This window comes from Rattus norvegicus, chromosome 12 (assembly GCF_021556685.1).
Source record: "Rattus norvegicus strain SHRSP/BbbUtx chromosome 12, alternate assembly SHRSP_T2T, whole genome shotgun sequence".
Lineage (NCBI taxonomy): Eukaryota > Metazoa > Chordata > Mammalia > Rodentia > Muridae > Rattus > Rattus norvegicus.
The window spans coordinates 40289123-40313735 of record NC_141545.1 but is presented as its reverse complement, the minus strand read 5'-3'; the positions used below and the strand labels follow the sequence as shown (position 1 = coordinate 40313735).

At 47.0% G+C, this 24613-nt stretch overlaps 1 protein-coding gene and 1 long non-coding RNA gene across 7 annotated transcripts in view; one reads left to right on the top strand and one right to left on the bottom strand.

The window, feature by feature from the left end:
• Cfap251 (cilia and flagella associated protein 251) overlaps positions 1-6217 on the top strand; it is a 72851-nt gene extending 66634 nt beyond the window's left edge. For all 3 annotated transcript variants that reach the window (NM_001431746.1, XM_087578460.1, XM_087578459.1), the window contains 3 exon segments: positions 1078-1306; positions 3420-3521; positions 5910-6217. In NM_001431746.1, the coding sequence (NP_001418675.1) occupies positions 1078-1306; positions 3420-3521; positions 5910-6022 (444 nt within the window). In that variant the 3' untranslated portion in view covers positions 6023-6217.
• On the bottom strand, positions 546-24575 carry LOC120095967 (uncharacterized). 4 transcript variants are annotated; one of them, XR_015634805.1, is made up of 5 exons: positions 24413-24575; positions 23876-24111; positions 6901-7048; positions 1154-1249; positions 546-794 (listed from the first exon to the last, which is right to left on the bottom strand). It is a non-coding gene; the product is annotated as an uncharacterized LOC120095967 (long non-coding RNA). The 4 variants fall into 4 exon arrangements; XR_015634804.1 differs by having other exon boundaries at positions 23876-24094; XR_015634806.1 differs by having other exon boundaries at positions 23876-23924.
• Positions 24576-24613: the final 38 nt, after the last annotated feature.

Below are 24613 nucleotides of genomic sequence, written 5' to 3'. Positions count from 1 at the left end.
TGGGAAGTCCTTTTTTTGTTTGTTAATTGAAACAGAATCTCTCTGTCTATCAGTGGCTACCTTCGAACTTGTTAGGTAGGCACAGGTTGGCATTGCATCTAAGGCACGTCGCGGCTCTGTTTCCTGGCCACAAGGAAGCAGGTGTGTACCACCATGCCTGGCTAGACTCTGCCTTTAAAACAAGCGAATGTGTATGCGTCAGAGTGAGGAAGTGGTTGATAGCTATACTGTGAGACCCTCGGGGTGAAAGGCGACACAGTTGAATAGCATTCATGACAGTCCACATGATATGAACAGTGTGACATCATCAGGGCAGGATAAAAGGACACAGATTGAGTGGCTTAAAACACAAGAAATTCGGGGCTGAAGAGATGGCTTGGGATAAGGGCCCTCGCTGTTCCTTCCTGCAGAGAACCAGAGTTTGGTTCCTCACCCACACATCAGGGGGCCCGTGACCACCTGTGACTCCAGCTCCAAGGGATTCAACACCCTCTTCCGGCACACACAGGCATCTACGTATACATAGAGACACACGTGCATAGAGATCATTTTAAAAGGAAGTCTTTAAACGATTGTTTTATTTTGACTGGATCCTGGGGCTTAGCGTGTGCTAAAACGACAGAATTTTGTCCTCTGACAGAACGTAACATCAGTGCCAGCAGGGCCATACGCTCCCTGTGACGGCTCTCTGGCTGTCTGGTGACTCTTTTGGGATTCCTTCCACATTCTGACACTTGCATTCCGTTTCTTGAGGGAACAGGTGTGCCTGGTATCCCGCTGCGTTCAGCTCCGAGCTGTAACGGTTTAGCAATGGACATTTTGGATTGAAAGCCACCCTACTCCAGCATGACCTTCTTTTATAATTACCTCTGCAGTGACCCCATTCCTAATAAGGTCCCCAAGATTAGGACTTCAGCATCCTTTCCTGGGGCGGGGAGGACATGACACAACCTACAAACACACGTTCCTTTCTAGTTTTCACGAGTGGCCCAATCAAGTTTTTTTTTTTTTTTGAAATAACCAAATATTTGTTTATGTTGACCATTGTCTTCATTTACTTACTGATCTCTTCTCTAGATTGAGGACATGTTTAATGAGATCAAATTCAGTGAATACGTGGACACCGGGAAGCTGATCGACAAAATCAACTTACCGGATTTCCTCAAAGTTTATCTCAACCATAGGCCGCCTTTCGGCAACACCTTCGATGGCATCCAGAAAAGCTTTGATGTGCTTGGTTTCACCAATTCTGAGGGGAAAAAGGCTATTCAGAGAGAAGATTTCCTGAACATGCTCCTCACTAAAGGTAAGACTGGGCAAGGACATCTGATAGCATACACAAGGAATGCCCATGTGACAGGGCTTTGACCTCAGAGGTCATCTTGGACTGTCTTATCTGGCAAGGGTCCCTGTTAGTGAGAAGGTCCCTGACCCAGAAGTGAGAAAGTTGATTCATGGGCCAGCAAGATGACAAAGTGGGGTAAAGGTGTTTGTCACAAAGCCTGGTGACCTGAGTCCAACCCCCAGACTTACTTGGTGGAAGAAGTTAGACTTTGGTCTCTAAGCACTGGCCATGGTACGTGCTCCCCTGCCTACCCATCCCCAAAAACACATTTAAAGAAAAGTACACATCGCACTCAGCTTCCCCAGACTTCTGGTCCCATCGCCACTCAATTGCTTCGTTTTGTTTTGTGGCCCAGACTGGCCTCGAGCTGTAGAGCTTTCTCCATTCTCAGCCTCAGCCTCCCAGTTGATGCGATTGGAGGCATACAGCACCACACCCAGCCCGGCTTGTAAAACAGGGAGGTGTTAGCCAGTTTATCAGTCTCCTGATAAACTATCACGAGGTCAGGATTAATTCATGACATCAAGCCACACCCGGGCTACTACCTGCATTTGTGACAACGATGTAAGGGTTGTCTTGTGCTGTCTGGCATATCTTACAGGCAAGGAACTTCAAACATTTCTTTCAAACATTTATGGATGTGAGTATACTGTAGCTGTCTTCAGCCACACCAGAAGAGGGCATCAGATCCTATTACAGATGGTTGTGAGCCACCGTGTGGTTGCTGGGAATTGAACTCAGGATCTCTAGGAGAGCAGTCAGTGCTCTTAACCACTGAGCCATCTCTCCAGCCCTGCATGGAGCTTTTTTTTATTGTAAACTAGGATAGCTCCGAGAAGAGGAAGCTTGAAGTAAAGTAGAGCCCAGCCTTTACCCTAGTCACCCTGCCTCTTTCTATAGCCCCAGCATCTTCTCCCTAGCTTTGTAGTGCCATATAAGGGAGTATCGGGACAGATGGGACTCCATAGATGTCTTTCTGTTCAAAGAAACAGTAGAATACTTACTTGTATTTAAGCTCTCTGGCAAGGGGCCAGTGGGGTGGCTCGTCCAGTAGTGTGCTTGCTATTAAGGCTGAGGAACAGAGTTCAGTCTCTATACCCACAGAGGGAACTCCCAGAGCTTGTCCTCTGACCTCCACACAAGTAAGGGTGACACACACACACACACACACACACACACACTAGATGATAGATGGATAGATAGATAGATAGATAGATAGATAGATAGATAGATAGATAGATGATAGATAGATAGATGATAGATAGATGATAGATAGATAGATGATAGATAGATAGATAGATAGATAGTAGATAGATAGATAGATAGTAGATAGATGATAGATAGATAGATGATAGATAGATAGATAGATAGATAGATAGATAGATAGATAGATGATAGATAGATAGATGATAGATAGATAGATAGATAGTAGATAGATAGATAGTAGGTAGGTAGATAGATAGATAGATAGATGATAGATAGATGATAGATGGATAGATAGATAGTAGATAGATGATAGATGGATAGATAGATAGTAGATAGATAGTAGGTAGATAGATAGATAGATAGATAGTAGATAGATAGATAGATGATAGATAGATAGATAGATAGATAGATAGATAGATAGATAGTAGATAGATAGATAGATAGATAGATAGATAGATAGATAGATAGATAGGAAATGTAAAAGGATCTCCAGCCAGATGTGGTGATACAACTGTAATTCCAGCACTTGGGAAGTAGAGGCAGGAAGGTCAAAAGTTCCCAGTTGGGCTCCAGGTGTCGCCCTGTACAGCGCTTGCCTAACATGCTCAGAGCCCTGGGCTGACTCCCGAGTACCACACAAACCGGACCCGGTTACCCAAATCTGGAACCCCAGTACTTGGGAGGTAGAGGTAGGAGGTTCAGGAAGTCAAAGGTTCCCCCTCAGCTTTATAATAAGTTTGAGGCCAGGTTGGGATCCATGAGAGCCAGCCTCAAAACAAACAAACGAAAGAGCTTCTCCTAATTCTCAACCCCAGCTCTAGACAGAGCCCATGATTTAACGGGACTCCCTTTACACTCCAATGCCCAGGCGAACACATGACAGAAGAGGAGATGTTTGACTGTTTTGCGACTCTGTTTGGCCTGAGTCCTGAGGGGTGGAAATCGGAGCCTGCAGCCTCCTGCACCAAAGGTACTTAGCCTGCCTTTGTCTGGGCACACAGCCGCCACTCAGTTTGTTGTAGACCTAAGTGCATCTGTTCCTCCCTCCAGACTGAGGCAAGGCACTCTCCTCAGACCACACACAACAGCGTCCGTCCGTCTGCTGGGAATGCCATGAATAAAGGAAGGGATGGGGAGTTAGTGAGCCATGGCTGCGCCTGCCGGATGAGAGCGTCCGTTCCTGCTTTGCCTGTCCTGTTCTGCCTTCCCACCCTGTTCCTTTTTTGACTCATCTGGTCCATCCTTTATCTTTCTGGTTTGGGTGGATGAACATCGGACAGTCCTGGAGGGTAGAGTGGGTTGGCTGTGGAGAGAGGAGACCCCTGGGTAGGGGACAATCTCAGCTCCAAGCTCAAGAGAAGTTCTTTCTCCTTTTCTTTCCCTGCTCTGTCTGTCTCTCCTCTCTCCTTTTAGTGTTTGGTTCTCTTTCTCTTTTTCTTTTCTTCTTTTTTTTTTTTTTTCTGAGACAAAGTCTTACTATGTAGCTTTGGCTGGCTTGGAACTCACTCTGTAGCCAAAGCTGGCTTCAAACTCACAGAGATCTGCCTGCTTCCTCCTAAGTGCTGGGACTGAAGGCAGGGAGTATAGCCATGCCTGGCTCTATGTGTGTGTGTGTGTGTGTGTGTGTGTGTGTGTGTGTGTGTGTGTGTTTATGTGTGTATGTGTGTGGTGTGTGTGTGTATGGTGTGTGTGTGTGGTGTGTGGTGTATGGTGTGTGTGTGTGTGTGGTGTGTGTGTGGTGTGTATATGTGGTGTGTGTGTGTATGGTGTATGTGTGGTGTGTGTGTGTGTATGGTGTGAGTGTGGTGTATGATGTATGGTGTATGGTGTATGATGTGTGTGTGTGTGTTTATGTGTGTATGTGTGTGGTATGTGTGTGGTGTGTGTGTGTGTGGTGTGTGTATGGTGTGTGTGTGGTGTGTGTGTGTGTATGGTGTGAGTGTGGTGTATGGTGTATGGTGTGTGTGTGTGTGTGTGTGTGTGTGTGTGCGCGCGTGTGTGGTCAGTTCTCTCCTTCTGCCACGTAGGTCCTGAAGCTAGAACCCAGGTCTTCAGACTCGGTGACAGGGATTTCACCCCTGGGCCATGTCAGCCATCCTTCTAGTCCTTTCATTTTTCTTGCATGTGCACGTGTATACGATACGCACGTGTGCATTCTTGAATAGTTGTGCATACATACATGTCTGTGTGTGAGTGTGGAGCACGGAAGCAAATGTACCATGTGTCTTCCTGGTTTTTTTGTTGTTGTTGTTTTGTTTTTTTCTTTTTTTTTTCGGAGCTGGGGACCAAACCCAGGGCCTTGCACTTGCTAGGCAAGTGCTCTACCACTGAGCTAAATCCCCAACCCCACCATGTGTCTTCCTGGATCACGTTCTACAATGCTCATGAAGACAGGGTCTTAACCAAAGCTGGAGCTCACTCTTCTTCGCTTACAGCGAGTCCACTCAGTTAGCCCCACGCTCCCCTGTCTGCCTGCCTGGTTCTGAGTTGAAGAAGCCTCTCTATTGCTGGGCTTCTGTGTGGGCTCTGGGAATCTGAACCCCGTCCTTACTTGTATGGGAAGCACTTTATCCTCCAAGACATCTCCTCATCAGCTTCGAGTTCTCCAAGGTCATCCCAACCTTGGGCTGTACTCAACAGCAAAGGGTTTTCCTCACAGGCCTGAAGCCCTGAATCTACCTATCCCCTGCAGCAAACCAATGAAAACTCCTCTTCTTGCTGTACCCCAAGAAAGGCCCACCTCTTCTTAGCCAGTTGCCACTAACAGATGCTACTGTCATGAGCTTACGCCCAGGAGCCAATGGAAACAGCTCTCCCGGGCTTGCTTGGCCCTTCCAAATCCCTGCCAACAAGGCCAGGACCCACACACAGCTCCTGAGAAGATGAAAGTCAAGATGCCTCGCCCATCTCTCTGCCACTTCTCCCTTTTATTGTCTGGCCAGGCTTGCCAGGACCTTAGTTAACAGGACACTCTATTCCATAATGGATTTTTGACCCTGAGCACAAAGTATCCCCACCCCCACCCCTTTTCTTTTTTTTCAAGGGTTTGTTTATGTGGATGGGTGTTTTGTTTGTGTGTACGTCTGTGTACCCTGTGCATGCCTGGTGCCCGGGGAGTTCAGAACAGGGCACTGGATCCCCTGGAACTAGAGTTACAGGTGGTTGTGTACCCCTGAAGGGGTGGTGAGAACCCAACCCTGGTCCTCGGAGAGAACAGCAAGTGCTCTTAACTGCTGAGCCATCTCCCCAGCCCGCCTCCCACTTTTGAATGTTGCTCCCTTGGGTTTTTGAGGGCTCGCTCTCATTAGGAGGTCTCATCATCGCAAAGGCATTTGGTTTTCTTTTCTTTCCTGTCTAGGCCCAGAAATCTGCCTCGAAAAAGAACTTCCAGAGGAAATCACGGCAGAAATATTCACAACTGAAATTCTCGGCCTAACCCTTTCCAACCATTCAGAACAGTCTGACCAGTGACGTCATTGACGACGTTGGCAGCACAAAGGCGTTCACGTGTGTGTGTGTGTGTGTGTGTGTGTGTGTGTGTGTGTGTGTGTGTGTGTGTGTGTGTGAATTTTCCAAGAGGCGTTCCTTTTTCTGTACATGCCCGCCCCCACCTTAATCTTTGGAGCATTTTAGACATTAAAAACAAATTTTTCTGAGGCAGTAGAATTCACGGAGTTGGCCATTGCACTGTCTGTGAAAGAGAAGAGTGGGCAGGGCCTGGCGGCTGGATCCCCAGGCCTGAAGGAGCCTCAGCCAAAGGCATGTATGCTCGGTGGACGTCACAGTCACCCGTTCATGCCCCAAAACTGGGAGGAGGTGTTCAGGGCCCCTGGGAGTGCCAGACTATTTTCCCTCTCAGAAAAACACCCAAGCAGTTGTGCGTGACCATGACAGCAAGCATCACCGGTCATGCTTAACCCCGGCGACAACTGCCCCCCCCAAAAAAAAACAAAACAAAATGCAGAAGCGACCTGGGTCCCACAGACTGCACGTGGGCCAGAAGCCACAGGGTCCCTGCTCCTGAATGATACAAATGACAAATGCTGTTCACCCTCTTACCTCCTGCCAGGCTGCATTGCTCACAGTGGGCAAAAGCGGGGGACATTAGGAGACATCTCTAAGTTTACAGCGATGTCTTGTTCCTGCACTGTGGTGTAACGAGTGAAAGCTACAGTCTGCGTTTATAATTCTCTCAGTTCTGACTCTCTTTCCAGCAACCAACCTCAGTGGAACCTCTCCATCTCACTCAGTCCAGTGTACCTGCCCACCCCCACCAGGGCCTTCTCAGCCACTTTAAGGAAACATTTCTTTGGGGGAAGGGATTAAACTTTCTTTTCTTTCTTTCTTACGTGTTGGTGTTTTGCCTACGTAAATGTGCAGGTGTCAGATCCTCCGGAACTGGAGTTTCAGAGAGTTGTGAACCGCCATATGGGTGCTGGGAATTGAACCCGGGTCCTCTTAGAAAAGCAGCCAATGCTCTTAATCACTGAGCCAGTCCTGGAAAAAAAAAAAAAAGATGAGCCCCAAGGAAACCTTCCTGATCCTCTTAAAGAACCTTTCTCCTGTGGAGCACCAGAGAAATAACACTGCTTGTGTGTACACGCACCAAGCCCTCCTCAGGGGTGTGCAGTTGTAAGTTCGGCACAGTGAGAGTCTCTTGCACTGTCTGGAATGAAGAGTGGAACTGTCTACCCCAAACCAGGCTGTGTTGCCATGCCCTTTTGGCAAGTGACTGGAGCCATAGTTCTGCAGGCACCCGCTTGTACAAGCGTGTCACTAGAGCTTTGCTACCTGGTTCACAGTTTGTTGTTTGAAACAAAACAATCCAAAATAAACCACAAGCTTACAAGCACACTCTCTCTCTCTCTCTCTCTCTCTCTCTCTCTCTCTCTCTCTCCCTCTCTCTCCCTCTCTCTCTCTCTCCCTCTCCCTCTCTCCCCTCTCTCCTCTCTCCTCCCTCCCCCCCCCCCTCTCTCTGAGACGGTGTTTCTCTGTGTAGCCCTGGCTGTTCTGGACTCCATCTGTAGACCAGGCTGGCTTTGAACTCACAGAGATCTGCCTGCCTCTGCCTCCCAAGTGCTGGGATTAAAAGCATGAACCACCCCACCCAGCTAGAAACACAAGCTTTATGAATCAATTCCGTAGCTACTAAGGACCTAGGCAATATATTACCAGGCTAGTTCCAAAGTTCATAGGGACATTTCAGGGAATAGGGAACTTACAAATAACTTGTTCCCTTTAAAAGCAAAACTGGTGTTGGGCCAGCATGGATACCAACCAGGGGATTCCTTTATCAAATCTGGCATCTTAATTTTTCAGTTCCTGACTATATATATTGCAATGGTTGTGAGAAAAACTGTCAGTGTCACTTGAATCCACCAGGGCTAGTGTCACCATCAGAGGCAAACTGTGGGGATCTCTCCGTGCTTAGCCAGCCAGAGAAATAGGAAGTCCAAAATAGGCAGGGACATCAGAATCAATTGTGGGGCCCCCTCTCTTCCTGCCACAGTCTGGCCATTGGGTCCTTCTACCCGGAGACACTTCCAGCAGGTAAGTCACTTCGTTGTCTCTCCACATGTTTGACCAAGCCAGAGTCTGTCACCAAGCACTTGAATAAAGAAGAGGGCAGGCCAGCACCACTAGCACCCTGGCCTGTGTGTCCTCAGGATGGGGATAGTGCTGAATGGCTCTGACTCTTCCACACAGGGACGCCAAAGCTGTGACATGAAAGCCATGGCAAAGTGACAGAAGACTGTGTGTCCCAAAGGACGAAATCCCAAACACCAAAAAAACTCACCGAAATGAGGCTTCGGGCTAGCAGGCCATGTGTCACTATGAGAGAGTGAATTCACAGACCAGTAGTAGTTAAGTGATCTTCCAGGATCACTTCTCCTCCCCGGCCCACCACCTATTCACAGCCAGCACTGAGGACTAGGGTCTCGGGGCTACACAGCATTTGCCTGGAAACTCAGGGACTAGGTCCCTGGTCCGCCTCTGATGTTGAGGATGTACCTGTGTGCCCTTGGGTATAGCTAAGTCCTTAAACCTTGGTTTCCTCCTGGAATCACTCCTGGTTGTAAGGATTAAAAGACACAGACCAAGCGAAGCATTCCTGGCTCAGGATCTCTCTCCCTATGGGACAGCAGCTATTACCACAAGCAGAGACTGTACCAGAGAACTGAAAAGTTGACAAGAATTCACTTCTCCTGACACTAGGATTCAAGCATCAGAACATACTTGCTCAGAAGCGGGTCTCTGCTCCGTTAGAGCCTGGCTCCTCAGGATTTGTAGAGCAATTGAGTACACCCAAAACTTCAGTGTCATATCTTATTTTTGAGACAGAGTTTCTCTGTACAGCCTGGCTGTCCTGAAACTCACTCTGTAGACCAGGCTGGCCTCGAACTCATAGAGATCCAACTGCCTCTGCCTCCCAAGGGCTGGGATTAAAGGAGTGTGCCACCAAGCCTTTATTACTTATTTATTTTTTGGCTTTCAGGTAGATTTTGAGGTAGCTGAGGATGGCCTTGAACCCCTGATCCTGCTGTCTGTATGCCCTGTGACACTGCCTCTGGGGAAATGAGAATAAACATCTCAGCCCAGACAGAGATCAAAATCAGGAAAGCACCAAAGTCCAAACTGATGAACCAGTGGGTTTTATTGGGGTGACTTACAGGGGTATGGATGAGGGGTTACTTATGGGTACAGAAATGCCTCAAAGACAGGTGCATCATCAAAGCCCACCCCAGCACGGGTGACAGCTCACAAAAGCTGGGAACCTAGAGCCCACTCACTGCATGGCCCATAGGCAGGTCCACGGACTGGATAGTGTCTCTTCAAGGGAGCTAAGTTGGTCTAAGCCTCTTTCATCCTCTTTCACCTGAGAGTATGACTTAGAGTTCATAGACGCTTGAGGAGGGAGGGGCCTAGTGAATCTGATCAGTTTCAGGGACTTGCTAAGACCTCTGAGTTGTTTTCTTCCTGAGCCTAAGAAGCTTCCTTGCAGGACAGATGACAAGTCTTACCTCTATCTTGAATATCCCATGTCTTCGTAAACTTCCCCCCAAGATGGAAGGTTTTGGGTTGGAGGAAATTGCGAACAACACAGTGCCTCCCAAGTTCTGGGATTACACTCTTTTGCTACCACCCATATCCAGTTCTTCTTCATCCTTTAATAGCTTCTGGCTTCAAGTGAATGCCAGGGCCTCCAACCCTCTATCTCAGGGGTGGCAAATTCTTCAATGGGACCCAGGGTAAATACTGAGCTCTTCAAAATCCAGTGGTCTCTCTCTTGCTGTCAGTTCCCTAGACCTTAGATTGCAGGGTACACACATGGATGTGCAGAAAAAAAGGCCATGCCAGTGAACCAACCCAGTCTTCGTCACAGTCACCAGAATTTAGACTCTATGACTCCACATATGACATCATGACCTCTTAATGTTTTTCAACCATTTTAAAAATAAAAATAGGGGTTGGGGATTTAGCTCAGTGGTAGGGCGCTTGCCTAGCAAGCGCAAGGCCCTGGGTTTGGTTCCCAGCTCCGAAAAAAAGAAAAGAAAAGAAAAATAAAATATGTCTTAGTTTGTAGCCTATATACAAAAGCAGACAGTAGCCTTGGTTGGCTGTAGTTTTCCCTTTCTGTTCTGTCTTCTAGGCCAAGTCGTTCACCTAATAGATTATCACAACTATACAAAGAACTGGACTCAGCCTGGCGTGATGGTACACTGCGGCTCTTAGGAGGCAGGGGGATCAGGAGTCCAGGGTCATTCTTGGCTACATAGTGAGTTTGAGGCCAGCCTGGGCCACACAAGACCAGTTCTTTACAGAAATAGTAAATATATAAATATAGAAAAGCAAAACTGGTCCACATCCCTCAAAAGATGTCAAGGCTGTGACGAACAAGGAAAGACAGAGTCACAAAGGCCAGATGTAGCATGGTCACCGGGATCATCCGCCTGGGAGACCCCGGAAAAATGGGAACTCACCATTTCATTAATAGTGCTACACCAACAGTTATTCAAAAGCTTTTAGGAACCTACCATGGTTCTCTCTGTAAGACATGTCAGGGAAGCTAGTGATGAGTCTATGGGGATCCTCTGTCTTCCATTGCCTCTAAATCTCAAGTCATTGAAAAAGGCGCGTGGGGGGTTGGGGATTTAGCTCAGTGGGCAAGCGCAAGGCCCTGGGTTCGGTCCCCAGCTCCGAAAAAAAAAAAAAGAAAAAAAGAAAAAGGCACGTGGGGGCACCATTTTATTCTTTCTGCACTACAAACCAACTCAGCATCTTGTCCGTGCTAAGCAAATACTTTACCACCGAGCCACACCCCCGGCCCCTACAAAAGATGCCATGTAGAAGGTGGTAGCTCCAGCACCCACTGCCTTTGTTGCTTTGTCCTGTGCCTTTCTCTGGTGAACGCTCCTGAGACCACCAGCACCCGCCACACCAGATGCACGGGCTCTCTGACTATCCTAACTGGCCCTCGGCAGGCTTAAGGTGTTGCCAACCAAAATGGTTTCCTTTGAAACATTTGCATCCTGGAGCTGGGGCTCCAATTGGAGGGACTCTGGGCGTGAGCATGCCCTCTAAGGATTTGACCAGCAGGTCCCTGAGGGCTGCTGTTTCACAACCTACTGAAGTAAACAGAGGGCCTTGGGAGCCAGTGTCAAGTTGCTACTCTCTGTACGGGATATTTAAGCATCCTCTGTTATCTCTGCTTGCAAGAATACAGAGAAGAAAGGAGGGGTCGGGGAGCTGGCATTTGGGTATCCACTCGTAATCCCAGCAGTCGGGAGGCAGAGCTAAACAGACTGCTGGAGTGCATCACACGTAGGTAGCAACCTTCTTGGCATCAGATTTTTGCCTGAAACTGGAGTTACCGATGGTTGTAAGCCACCATGTGGGTGCTGGGAACTAAACCTAGTTCCTCTGGGAGAGCAGCCAGTGCTCTTAACTGAAATGGAAACTTAAGGGTCCTTTGTAAAGCTGGTTGGATGGCATTTTGCTGGGGCAAACACGTGAAGGGACGTTTCGTTAAAGTGGACACAGGTGTGAAAGGCTAAGGCAGACCCGTGAAGGAACAGTTCGCTGAAGCTGACACAGGAGGGTGTTTACTAAAGCAAGCACATGAAAGGACACGTGATGGATTCTTGGCTAACGACACACATGTATTGGTCCACCTTACATTTGTTGGAACTCCACAGAAAGAAACACACCAAAACACATCCGGTGGCATGCTGCACTTCTGGGGACTTGGGCTGACTGGATGCACAGGCTGAGGCAAGGCACATGGAGGACACGGGCTATTTGGAGGGTAGAAATCGGACTCCACAGAGACGGAGAGGGAGCGTGGCTTGCAGGTACAGCTAGCTGTGCAACGCTTGTGGGTCTTGAGTCTTTGCTGGTCTTCGCTTCCCTGAGAGAGCCACAGTGGAGAACTTCTGGTGTTCCTCCTGGTCCCCCCTGCTGACTCCAGCCAAGGCTGAGGCCTGGCTGTCTCTGTAGGTCATGGCACCACTGTTACTAACCAGACACTACCGAACTGGACTGCCGGGGTATCTGTGACGTGTTTTCGAGTGGGTCAAGCTGCCACTGCCTGCTAACCTGGGAACTGAAATGCGGATTTCCAGACAACGTGGACAGGAGTTGCTCCAAAGAATCTTTCTAAACAGGTCCACTTCCCCTGTATCCTTTCTTTCCCACTATCTCTGGTGGGTGGTGGGCTACAAGGGAGGTTAAAGCATTTAAGAACCATCATTAAAAACAAGGTTTGAGGGCTTGAGAGATGGCTCAGTGATTAGGAGTACTGACTGCTCTTCCAGAGGTCCTGAGTTCAATTTCCAGCAACCACATGGTGGCTCACAACCATCTGTAAAGAGATCCGATGCCCTCTTCTGGTGTGTCTGAAGACAGCGACAGTGTACTCCTATATAATAAATACATACATCTTTTAAAAAGAAATAAGATTTGAAAAAAATTAAAGTTAACCAATGAGCCATCTCTCCAGGCCAAACCCAGGGTTTTACACATTCTAGGCAGACTCCTTACAGCAGAACTCCACCCCAACCCCTCATGTCTTCATTCATAAGCCAAGAACAAAGAACTTCACTTGTTTATCCAGTCCCGGCTGGCTTCCACACGTTTACCACACACTAGAGACTACACCAGAGGTAGCTGCCCCCTGGGGAGTGCCTGTGAATAAGGCAGGTGTGGCTTGGCCACCTAGGAGCAAGTGCTAAACATACAGTCCCCCTTGTGCTGGGAGGCTAGAGGGAAGACCTGGTTCCCCAGAGACAGACATCAGAGAGGATTACATTTTGGAGAAACTTGTCAGGGCGAGCCAGGTAGAAACAGCACAGTCAGTCAAAGGAACAGTGTGTCCCAAAGCAAGGAGCTTAGGAGGGGCGTGTGTGTGTCAGAGAGAGAGAAGAGAGAGAGAGAGAGAGAGAGAGAGAGAGAGAGAGAGAGAGAGAGAGAGATATCGTGCTGAAGTTATGAGCTTTTCTCTCAGGTGAACAACAGAAAAGTGGCTATAAATGTGGGATCAACTTGTGTGGCAGTGTGCGCAGTCTCTGGGATGTTGTGGGCACGGTGCTCTCTGAGTCCTTCCCTGGTATCTTGTTGTCCTTTGGCTTGTGGTTCTTCCTCCTGTCTCTGAACAAGAATGTTTTCATACACACATACACAGAAGGGGCAGGGGCAGAAGATCAGAGACTACCAAATGTCTTTTTTTTTTTTTAAAGATTTATTTATTTATTATATATGAGTACACCGTAGCTGTCCTCAGACACACCAGAAGAGGGCATCAGATCTCATTTACAGATGGTTATGAGCCACCATGTGGTTGCTGGGATTTGAACTCAGGACCTCTGGAAGAGCAGTCGGTGCTCTTAACCACTGAGCCATCTCTCCAGCCCAAATGTCTTTTTTTTAAAAAAGATTTTATTCATTTATTATATATAAGTACACTGTTGCTGTCTTCAGACACACCAGAAGAGGGCATCGGATCTCTTTACAGATGGTTGTGAGCCACCATGTGGTTGCTGGGAATTGAACTCAGGACCTCTGGAAGAGCAGTCAGTGCTCTTAACCTCTGAGCCATCTCTCCAGCCTAACTACCAAATGTCTTAAGTGGAAGATCTCTTCTCTTCTCTTCTCTTCTCTTCTCTTCTCTTCTCTTCTCTTCTCTTCTCTTCTCTTCTCTTCTCTTCTCCTCTCTCTCTCTCTCTCTCTCTCTCTCTCTGTGTCTCTGTCTTTGTCTCTGTCTCTGTCTCTTATTGCATTTTCTTAGTTTTGTAAGAGGAGAGCTGCATGCATGCAAAGGTATATGTGTGTAGGTCAGAGGACAACTTGCAGGGGTCAGTTCTATCCTCCTACCATGTGGGTTTTGGGGATCAAACTCAGGCCACCAGGATTGGAAACTTTACCCACCAAGCCATCTTGTAGGCCCCATTCTTATCTCTTCACAAGCAAAGAGCCTTGAGGTGGGAAAAGCTGTTCTCGGGGTTCTAGGAAAAAAAAAATATGTTGCAAGTGATGACAGCCCTAAAGCTGACGTGTTCTTGCTGGAAACTAAATCAGAGTCAAAACTTGAGTAGTTCAACCCCATGCCCAGCTCTTCATCCTTTCAAGTTTACCAGGGATACCAGCAGTGTGGGTGATGCTGGGGATTGAACCTAGGACCTTGAACACGCTAACTGCATGCTATACCGCTAAGCCCTAACTGAAAACTTTGTATTTTTTTTTGTTTGTTTGTTCTGTTTTGTTTTCCATGCTGGGCATAGAAGCCAGGGTGGAGTTTGGGACCTATAGACACCCAAGTTAACAATGGCCCAGTGTCAGCCACATGTGCCACTCTGTGCTACACTGTGTCAGAACGGGCTGGTCCTTGTTGTAAGAAAGTTACATTATAGAGAAACGGGCCAGGGAGAGACCCGTGATCAGGACAGGGACAGTGCAGAGGAGGAAGGGATTAGAGAAGGAGAAATTACATAAATGAAGGAAGATTATCCCGGGCAGACAGTTGAATGGGAATAGCAGATGACTAAAGGATCACAAGTGTGTATGGGGGTGGGAGGGTTGGGACAGAAGAGCAGTCCAGAGGAGGTAGCAGCTTGCATTATAGGTCTTGAGTACTGGGGTTGGGGATTTAGCTCGGTGGGAGAGCGCTTGCCTAGCAAGTGCAAGGCCCTGGGTTCGGTCCTCAGCTCCAGGAGTTAAAAAAAAAAAAAAAAGACCGGTCTTGAGTACTAAACTGAGCAGGCTAAGCCAGGTGGTGGTGGCAGTGGCGCCTTGGATCCAAGCACTTGGGAGGCAGAGCAAGCAGATCTCTGAGTTCAAGGCCAGTCTGGTCTACCGAGTGAGCTCCAGGCTGGACAAGGATGCAGGATCTGTCTCGAAAAAAATAAAATAAAATGAAATAAAGGCTGGGTTGGATTAAAATGGAGGGGGAAGGAGGATCAAATTTGCAACTGGGAGGCAGAGGGCTACATGGGAGCTAGTCAGGGAGAGGGAACAGCGCAGAACCTGTTACATAGTTCAGAAAAACAAAGGATTGGGTTGGGAGTGGTGCTCAGAAAGAATAAATGGCCTTAACAAGATGAAGGGGCAGCTGAGTGTGTATTGATCCTGACCTCTGATTTGTGGCAATAGAAGGTGCCTCTGGTTAGCTTAAGTGGAAAGGGACCTTATTGGAATGCCATCAGGTAATTGAGAGAGTGCACGGAGAGGCGAGCTATGAACATGGGCAGGGCCACCACTGGGCACATGACCTTTCTGTCCCCACAGGCTCTCCAAAGGCCCTGTCTCCCACAAGGCCTTTCCCGTCTACCTCTCTATCTTCTAAAGTGAAAATCAAAAGCCACGTGTGGGCTAGCAAGATGGGTCAGCAGGTAAACCATGCTCAACCTGAGTCTGAGCCCGTGACCCACATGGTAGAGTATGCAGTGCTCCTTAAACACTGTCCTCTGGCACACACACACACACACACACACACACACACACACACACTCACACTCACATATACACACACATACACACACTCTCACACATACATACACACACACTCACACACATATACATACACACACACTCACATATACACACACATACACACACATTCTCACACATACATACACACATACACACACACTCACACACATATACATACACACACTCACACACATATACACACACATATACACACACATATATACACACACACATATACACACATACACACACATACTCACACACATATACACACACACTCACACACATACACACTCTCACACACATATACACACATACACACACTCACACACATACATACGCACATACACACACTCACACACATATACATACACACACTCACACACATATACACACACATATATACACACACATATACACACATACACACACATACTCACACACATATACACACACACTCACACACATACACACTCTCACACACATATACACACATACACACACTCACACACACATACACACACGCACATACACACACTCTCACACACACATACACATACACTCACACACACATATACACACATACACACTCACACACACTCTCATAACACTCTCACACATTCACATACACTCACACACTCTCACACTCACACTCACACACTCTCACACACTCACACACTCACACACACACACACACACACACACACACACACACACAGACTGAATGTTTAAAAACCCACAAAACCAAAAAGCTCAGTGCAATGATGCATGCCTATCATCCAGGCACTCAAAAGAGAAGCAGCAGAATTGCCCCATTTCAGATCGGTAAGGGCCACATAGCAAGACCCTGTGTCACAAATGAATAAATGAATGGAGACGAATCAGAAGCGCAGTGTGTAACACCACCTTCAGCAACCAAGCTGGCTAAGTGAAAAAGACCGGCGACAACAAGTTTTGATGGGGAGGGATCAATCCTCATTGCCAATGGCTTATAAGGTCTGCTTTGAAAAGTGGTTCGGAAGCTCCCGAAAATGTTTAGCGTAAACTTTGTATCTGACCAAGCCCCTCAGGCCAACCGCCAAACAGAAGGGTATTATCCGCCCAGAGCCCATACACTCACGGCATCATTCATAATACACAAAAGATTGGAGCAAGCCAGTGTGCGGCAAACAAGAGGACAAACTCTGACGTAGTCACATAATCAAATACTGTTTAATTTTTTTTCATTCCGGCTATAAAAAGAAATCTTAGTACATGCTCCAGTGTGGATGAGCCCCGAGCACATGCTATACAACTCATCAGTCATTCCCATCCAGGCTTAATGTACAGTTTGGGGTTTTGTTTTTGAGACAGGATGTCCCTATGCCAGTTTGGGGTGTTGCTGGGGGGGGGGGTGGAAGAGGGAACTGATGGGGAAATGAGAGTGGGAATCTGTGGGGTTTTTTTCTCCAGGAATATCTTTTTTTACCATTTTAAACACACAGCCTTAATGTGGTAAATAAAAATAAGAATAAATAAAGAAAGAAAAATAAAAAAGTGGTGACCCCCCTCCTTTAATTCCAGCACTTAAAAGGTAGAGGCAGGCAGATCTCTATGAGTTCGAGGCCAGACTGGTCTATATGTGAGTTCCAGGAGAGCCTGGGCTACTCAGAGAAAGCCTGTCTTGAAAAACCAAACCAAACAACAACAATAATAGTAATAAAGTATCTTTTAAAAAATGTTTTGTGAGGGTTGGGGATTTAACTCAGTGGTAGAGCGCTTGCCTAGCAAGCGCAAGGCCCTGGGTTCGGTCCCCAGCTCCGAAAAAAAGAAAAAAAAAAAAAAACAAAAAAAACAAAAAATGTTTTGTGAGAGTAGTAGACAGGGTCTCACTCTGTAGCCCAGGTTAGCCTGGAACTCACAGAGATCTGCCTGCCTCTACCTCCTGGGTGCTGGGATCAAAGGCCTGCACCCCTGTGTCCATGGTGTTCATCACTATACAAGCTATACGCAGCAGTTTGCTCTTGTAATTCCAGCATGGAGTCACGGAAGGACTAGGCCAGCCTGGGCTATGATGTAAGACCCTGTGTCTGAGAAAAAGAAAAAAAGATCAACTCACAAACAAGACTGAGCGCCATCCCCAAGATTGAAATTCCTTGCTTCCGTGAGACGGGTCCCTTGGGTGGGTCCTGACTCCCCAAACCAAGGGCTGGGGAGGATGCTCAACTGTGGGAAAGCCACGCACGAGAGACCCTAGAAGGAATCTGGTGATGTTCTAGGTTTCTGACTTTAGAATTGACTGATCCTAGCAGAGCTGAGGTCACTCACCTAGCCTGTGGGAGGCCTTGGGTACATCCATAACCCTGTGACACAAAACACTGAAACCTTTGTTTTGAGACAGGGACTCACCACCTAGACCTGGCTGGTCTCAGACTCATAGAGTACAGGGATTCAAGGCGGGCCCCACCATGCCTGGCAACAGTCGGTGTAAAAGATTCCAACTTTACTCCAAGTCACTAGGTCATGACCGTCTGAGTTTAACCCTTCGATGTTAGAGGAGAATTTGGATATTATTTCACCTTGAACACGTTAATCTTCCTTTCTCCCTACCACCCCCAACTTCTTTGACAGGATGTCACGTACCCCAGGCTAGCCTCTAGGTCATTATACAATCAAGGATAACCTTGAACTTCTGATCCTTCTATTTAAACCCCAAGTGCTAGTATGACGGGCCTCCATCAGCAGATCCGGCTTAGTGTTTGCTTTCGGCAGGAGATGATGGCCTCAACTGGGTCAGCTTTATTAGCAGTGTATCTATGTTCCTGTTTCAGAGTAAGAGACAACATTGTCATTCTACGGCTGGAACTTTCTCAACCCCCTCGCTCTACCCTGCCCCCAACACACATACTTTGTTAGGCCCTGGCGAATGCCCTGCTCCCCAAACCACAGAGCACCTCTGTCTATGAAAGCCACACCGTTGTGGTGAGTTGCTAGGCTGCAGAGAGCACTGAAGCTAGGCCTGCAGTTCCCTCCCAATTACACATCCCTGTTCCAGAGATGGAAACCTCCTCCATCCCGCAGCGGTGAGCCAGCCTCCACCCTGGAGGTATGCCTAACACCAGGCATGGACTCAAGAGTTGAATTTAGCAACCCAGGAAAGAGGAGCATTTAACTTCAGTCCCCTGGGTGGGGGGCTTCACGATGCCAGCCGTCATAGGGGTCCTGTATTTAGCAAATGCTTGCTGGTGTATACAAACACTTATACAAAGCAAAACTGGGTTTCATAAGAACCCCCTAAGATCTGTACGTTGTATCTTCCTTTTAAAGATGAGGCTCAGAGTTCTAAAGATGTTTGACATTGGCCGTGACAAACTTCCATTATCTCGAGGTCATCTTGTGCTCTTAACCTGTCTGGGATACTAATGTTTGTGGAATACTTGACTTGTAGTGAGTGTTTCTGGTCCATAGTTAGACTAACAACCCTCAGGGCTGGAGAGATGGCTCAGTGGTTAAAAGCACTGACTGTGGGGTTGGGGATTTAGCTCAGTGGTAGAGCGCTTGCCTAGTAAGTGCAAGGCCCTGGGTTCGGTTCCCAGCTCCGGAAAAAAAAAGAAAAAGAAAGAAAAAAAAAAAGAAAAAAAAAGAGCACTGGCTGCTCTTCCAGAGGTCCTGAGTTCAATTCCCAGCAACCACATAGTGGCTCACAACCATCTGTAATGGATCTAATGCCTTCTTTTGTGTGTCTGAAGACAGCGACAGTGTATTCATATATATAACGTAAATAAATCTTTAAACTAATAACTCTTTTTTTTTTTTTTTTTTTTTTTGGGGAGCTGGGGACTGAACCCAGGGCCTTGCGCTGCCTAGGCAAGCGCTCTACCACTGAGCTAAATCCCCAACCCCTAAACTAACAACTCTTAAGCTAAAAACTTGAAAAGAGCCAAGAAGAGGATCTAGGCATGGTGATACATTGTAGTCATGAATTAGTTAGCCTCTTTAGCTCCAGGCCTCCTGTCTCCCCTGGGAGCATGCACCTGACCAACAGCTCTCTGGATTCCTGAATGAAACACACACACACACACACACACACACACACACACACACACACACACACACGCCAGCTAATTTTGATGTGCCTTGACTAGCTCAATAGCTGGACACTTCTAAACGTCCCCTCAGCTAGCAAACACTCCCCTCCGGTATTCCTGATTTATTATCTTTTAAAAATCTATATTTATCTCTGCTACCCCAGACCCGACAGAGGAAGTGCCCCTAGGGCCACTTTCCCCGATTCTTACATGATTCTTACATGTCGGTGGCCTTTAAGGCTCATCTTTCTGTTTCCTTCTCTGAGCAATCTAAAAGTCCCGCCCTGTCTCCCTGCCCAACCATTGGCTCTATGGCAATTCTTTATTATCAACAGAAGCCAGCCGGGGGCAGGGACCCTCAGGTCTGGAAGCGGAGGCTTTTGGGAGCTGAAATAGGACAAAGTCTTAGAACCAATCCCCTACAGTACGTAAATGTCATCCCAGGACTCAGTTTGAGTCTCAAGTTTGAGCCCAGCCTGAGCTATATAGGGAGTCCCTGTTTCTAAAAAGAGAAACAAAAATGAAGCAAGTCTTTGAGGGCCAGCAAGATGGCTCAGCTAGTGATGCTGCCTGTCGCCGAGTCTGACAAGCCTGACAACCTGAGTTTGGTGCCCAGCACCCATTTAGCCATAGGAGAGAACCAATATGGTATGTGGGTATCCCCCGCTAAATAAATAATTTAAAATTTAGAAGAAAGTATTTGGAAACATCTTAAAGGTAAGACAAGACAGCAGTCGGGTCGGTGGCTCTCATCCTGTGGATCTCGGCCCTTTTGGGGGTAGAATGGACTCTTATGACCCTTTCACTGGGGGTCACCTAAGACCATCGGAAAGCAGATGTTCCTATTACAATTTATAACAGTAGCAAAATCACAGCAACAAAGTAGCAACAAAAATAACTTTATGGTTGGGGGTCACCACAACAGGAGTAACTGCATTGAAGGTCCCAAGCCGCCTTAGGAAGGCTGCGAACCACTGAGTTAGGAGGACTGGAACCAGGTGCCTGGCGCTCCAGCAGAGTCTCGGGCTTCTTATACTGTGGTACCTCCTCGCCGTGACACGTTTCCTTTTTGTTTAGAAACTAATAGTTTCTATGATCAAACCCACCTAGATAAGACCTTATATATTTAATCCAGCCCTACCCCTGTATAAATGGGGGGAAAATTAACTTTAATGTATCTGCACCAATATAACTGTTCATTTCTGTAATGCCAAACCAACAGTAAACAGGATTACTTTTTCCTGAAGTTGGTAGCACAGCTAAAAGTGTCCAAGAATTCAAATTATATATATGTATATATATAATTTATATTATATACACATATATTTATATTATACATATATACACATATATTTATAGTATACATATATTATATATGTATATATCTCATATGATATATATACGATATAATACATATTCTATGATATCTATGTGATATATGTTATACATGATATATTTTTTATATATGAGAGTATATTAATAGTAGCAACAGTTTTTTCGGGATTTGAATCATTTGTACAAGATAGAGTCATCGAGCACACTCCATTAAAAACAAAAAGCAAAGAGCAAGACTCCAGCTACCAGTTCAGTCCTGTTACTGCTGTGGTGGCTTCCGCCTATGTGAACTTGACTGTGACTGAAGTAAATCTAAGTCCTGCTGAGTGTGGTGACTCCTGCTTGCAATTCTAGCGAAGGTGCAAGGGTTAGGAGTTCAAGGCTACCCTCAGCTACTTGTGTAAGTTTGAGGCTAGCCTGAGCTATATAAGACCCTGTAGGAGGGAAGGAGGAGGAAGATGAGGATTAAGGAAGGGGGGAAAAGGAGAAGAAATAATACAGTGTGTGACCTAGTCAAAGAGAGCCAGGCATATAACAAGGAAATGCATGAACAAGATCCAGCAAAGAGCATTAGTCATCAGACACAAACTATGAAACAGCCCAGTTTTGTTGAAAGAAAGAAGCTCAAAAATATCTGCTGGGAGGGGACCTAAAAATGACACACTAGACTTATAAAGAACATTTGTAGAGAGCTTTACGGTTTAATCGGGAATCAAAAATATAAACACCTTCAGGGGATAGACAGCAAACTGAAGTCAGGTGGTTTCATGGAGCAAACCCGGTCACCTGAGCAGCTTGAAAGGCGAGGGCCGCTTTGCAGAACTCCAGCTGCTTCTAACCAATTTGGATTTCTTTTTATAATAGCCAAATTCACGTAACCTCACATCAGCCATTATGAACATTTTCCTCCCTTTCCCATTTTCATGGGTATGCATGTGTACGGTCTCCATGTGTGCACACACATTTGCACGCATGGTGTGGTGCACATGTACATGGAGGTGCATGTACAGAGGTCAGTCCATGTCTGGAATTGTCCTCTGTCTGGCTTATTTACTGAGGCAGACTGGCTCAATCAAACCAGAGCTTGTAAGTATGGCTAGTCCCAGTAGCCAGCCTGTTCTGAGGAATCGCCTGTCTCGGCCTTTCAAGACTTTGGAATTACAGGCCAGTGGCCACATCTACCAACCAAAACTTTCCATGAGTTCTGGGGATCTGAGCGATAGTCTCTGTGCTTTCGTAGCAAGTGTCTAACCACTGAGTCATGTGCCTGGCTCATTGTAACCATTTACAAGTACAGTTCAGTGACATGGGACATTCACTTCTAACATATAGGTCAAGAAAACTTTCTTCATTACAAAAAAAAACCAACCAACCAAACAAACGAAAAACCATTGGCCACCATTCCCTCTCCCCGTCCCAGCTCCTGTCTACTCTAGATAACTCCTGTAAGTGGGGTCATACAATCTTTGTCCTTGCATGCCTTTATCTTTCTACCTATCATGCCTTCATGCATGTTTAACGATATTGGTATTCCTTGTATTATTATCACGGATGAATAATCCCACTGTTTGAAAAGACATCCATTCGTCAATTGGTATTTGGGTTTTTAATATTTTTACATTTCATCTAGTGCGTGCGCGCGTGCGTGCATGTGTGTGTGCGTATGGTATGTAAACATGTGGCGATAGGAGAACAACTTTCATGAGTTCTTTTTTCCACAGTGTGGGGTCTGAGAGTTGAACTCTGGTCTTCAGGCTTGGCAGCAAACACATGTACTAAACCATCTTGCAGACCACATATGTGAATTTTCAATATATCTTATTTTAAAATTTTTTATATATATATACATATATATACATATACACACACACACACACACACACACACACATATATATATATATATATATATATATATATATATATATATATATATATAACATATATTCTGTGTCGAAACTGTGGTATAGCACTTGCCTAGCAGGCACAATTTCTGCACTAAACAAAAATTCATTCCCTGGGGTACAAGCACATATCTGATGGTCAGATACAGAGGGCCAAAAGTATGAGACTTCTGATTTACAGCACAGTTTTCAACCATGATAAAAATGGTTCTTTGACATATTTGTGGTGTGTGTGTGTATGTTGTTGTTATTTATTTGTTTTGTTTTGGTAGAGTTTGTCTTTGTAGCCCTGGCTGTCCTGGGACTCACTGCTATGTAGACCAGGCTGACCTTGAACACATCGACATCTGCTTGCTTCTGCCTCCCAAGTATTGGTATTAAAGGCGTGCACCACCACTGCCTGGCTCGACTGTTTTTTTTTTTGTTTTTCGATTTTGGATTTGAGACAGCGTCTCACTATGTAGTCCTGGTTAGTTAGTCCTAGAACTACGTCCATAAACCAGGCTGGCCTTGAACTCACAGAGATCTGCCTGCTTCTGCCTCAGGAGTGCTGGAGTTAAAGGACTGGGCTACCAGGCCTGACCGTTCATATTTTAATTTTTTTCTTTTTTCTTTTTTTCGGAGCTGGGGACTGAACCCAGGGCCTTGCGCTTGCTAGGCAAGCGCTCTACCACTGAGCTAAATCCCCAACCTCCATATTTTAATTTTTTCCGCATTAGGATCCTGTGTTTAAAGTGGTTAAAAGATAAGCCTGGGGAAGATCCCACAGATTCTCACCCCCATCTCCCCACTAGTTCCCTCTACCAAACCCCTGCAGCACCCCAAACTTCAGGGGGGGTGCTGGGTACTAGAATCACAGCAGTCGCAGATGAAGTTCACGGCTGCAACCTTGAATCACCCCTTGACTCAGTTTCCCCATTTATGAAAGGGCTGATGTTGGCATCAATGCTCATTTTAGGTCATCTCTTGTCCCAGCATCCACCTGGACGAGCATTCGCTCTGGTCCAGTCTGTCTAGCCGCAACTGCACACCCACCTGTCCCTATCCTGGTTGACCGCGGTACATTCTGCCACGCAGCTCGGTCCTAGGGTAGGAAGACAGTTCCTCAAAAGAAAGTCCTTCTGTGTTGGACCAGTCCGGTTTACTTGCTGCTCCGGGCCAATACACTGCACTTCTACTAGGAGCCGTTTCAGATTAAATTGTCATTTTCAGAAAACCCCAAGGAGGTTGATCCGTGACTGGGACAACTTATCTCTACGGGAAAGAAAGTCCTGCGACAATGTCAATTGCCACCGGGCTCCAGCACCTTTCCTAGGACTGTAGTTTAAGCATGGGGAAGCGACTTTCTAGCTCGCACATTTTAACAAGGCAGCTGGCCAGAGACCGGCGCCTCAACTCTTTCTAAGATCACCTCGCGTCCCAAACCGCAGCCTCCAACTCCGAGAACTCAAGCGCCCGACAAGAAACTTGCACGATCGCGCCCGCGGCCACCAACCCGAGCCAGAGCACCCACGGCCTGCAGTCTGCCATCCCCAGGGTGTGTGTCTTGGACGGAGAGGCCCCCAATCGCACCTGCGGCCTCTGGGTGAGTCCGGTCGCGGGGCCGTCCCGCGTGCTGGGAGGTCGGGGTCACCCAAGATAGCTTCCCAGGGCGAGGTCCCCGAGGCTCCCCGGGGAGGGCGGCGGCGCCCGGAGGCCGCACTGCTGGCGGCCGCGCCGCTCCCCCTCGCTCTGTGCAGCTGCCGCCCGGCGCTTGCGCACTGGGCCCCGGGC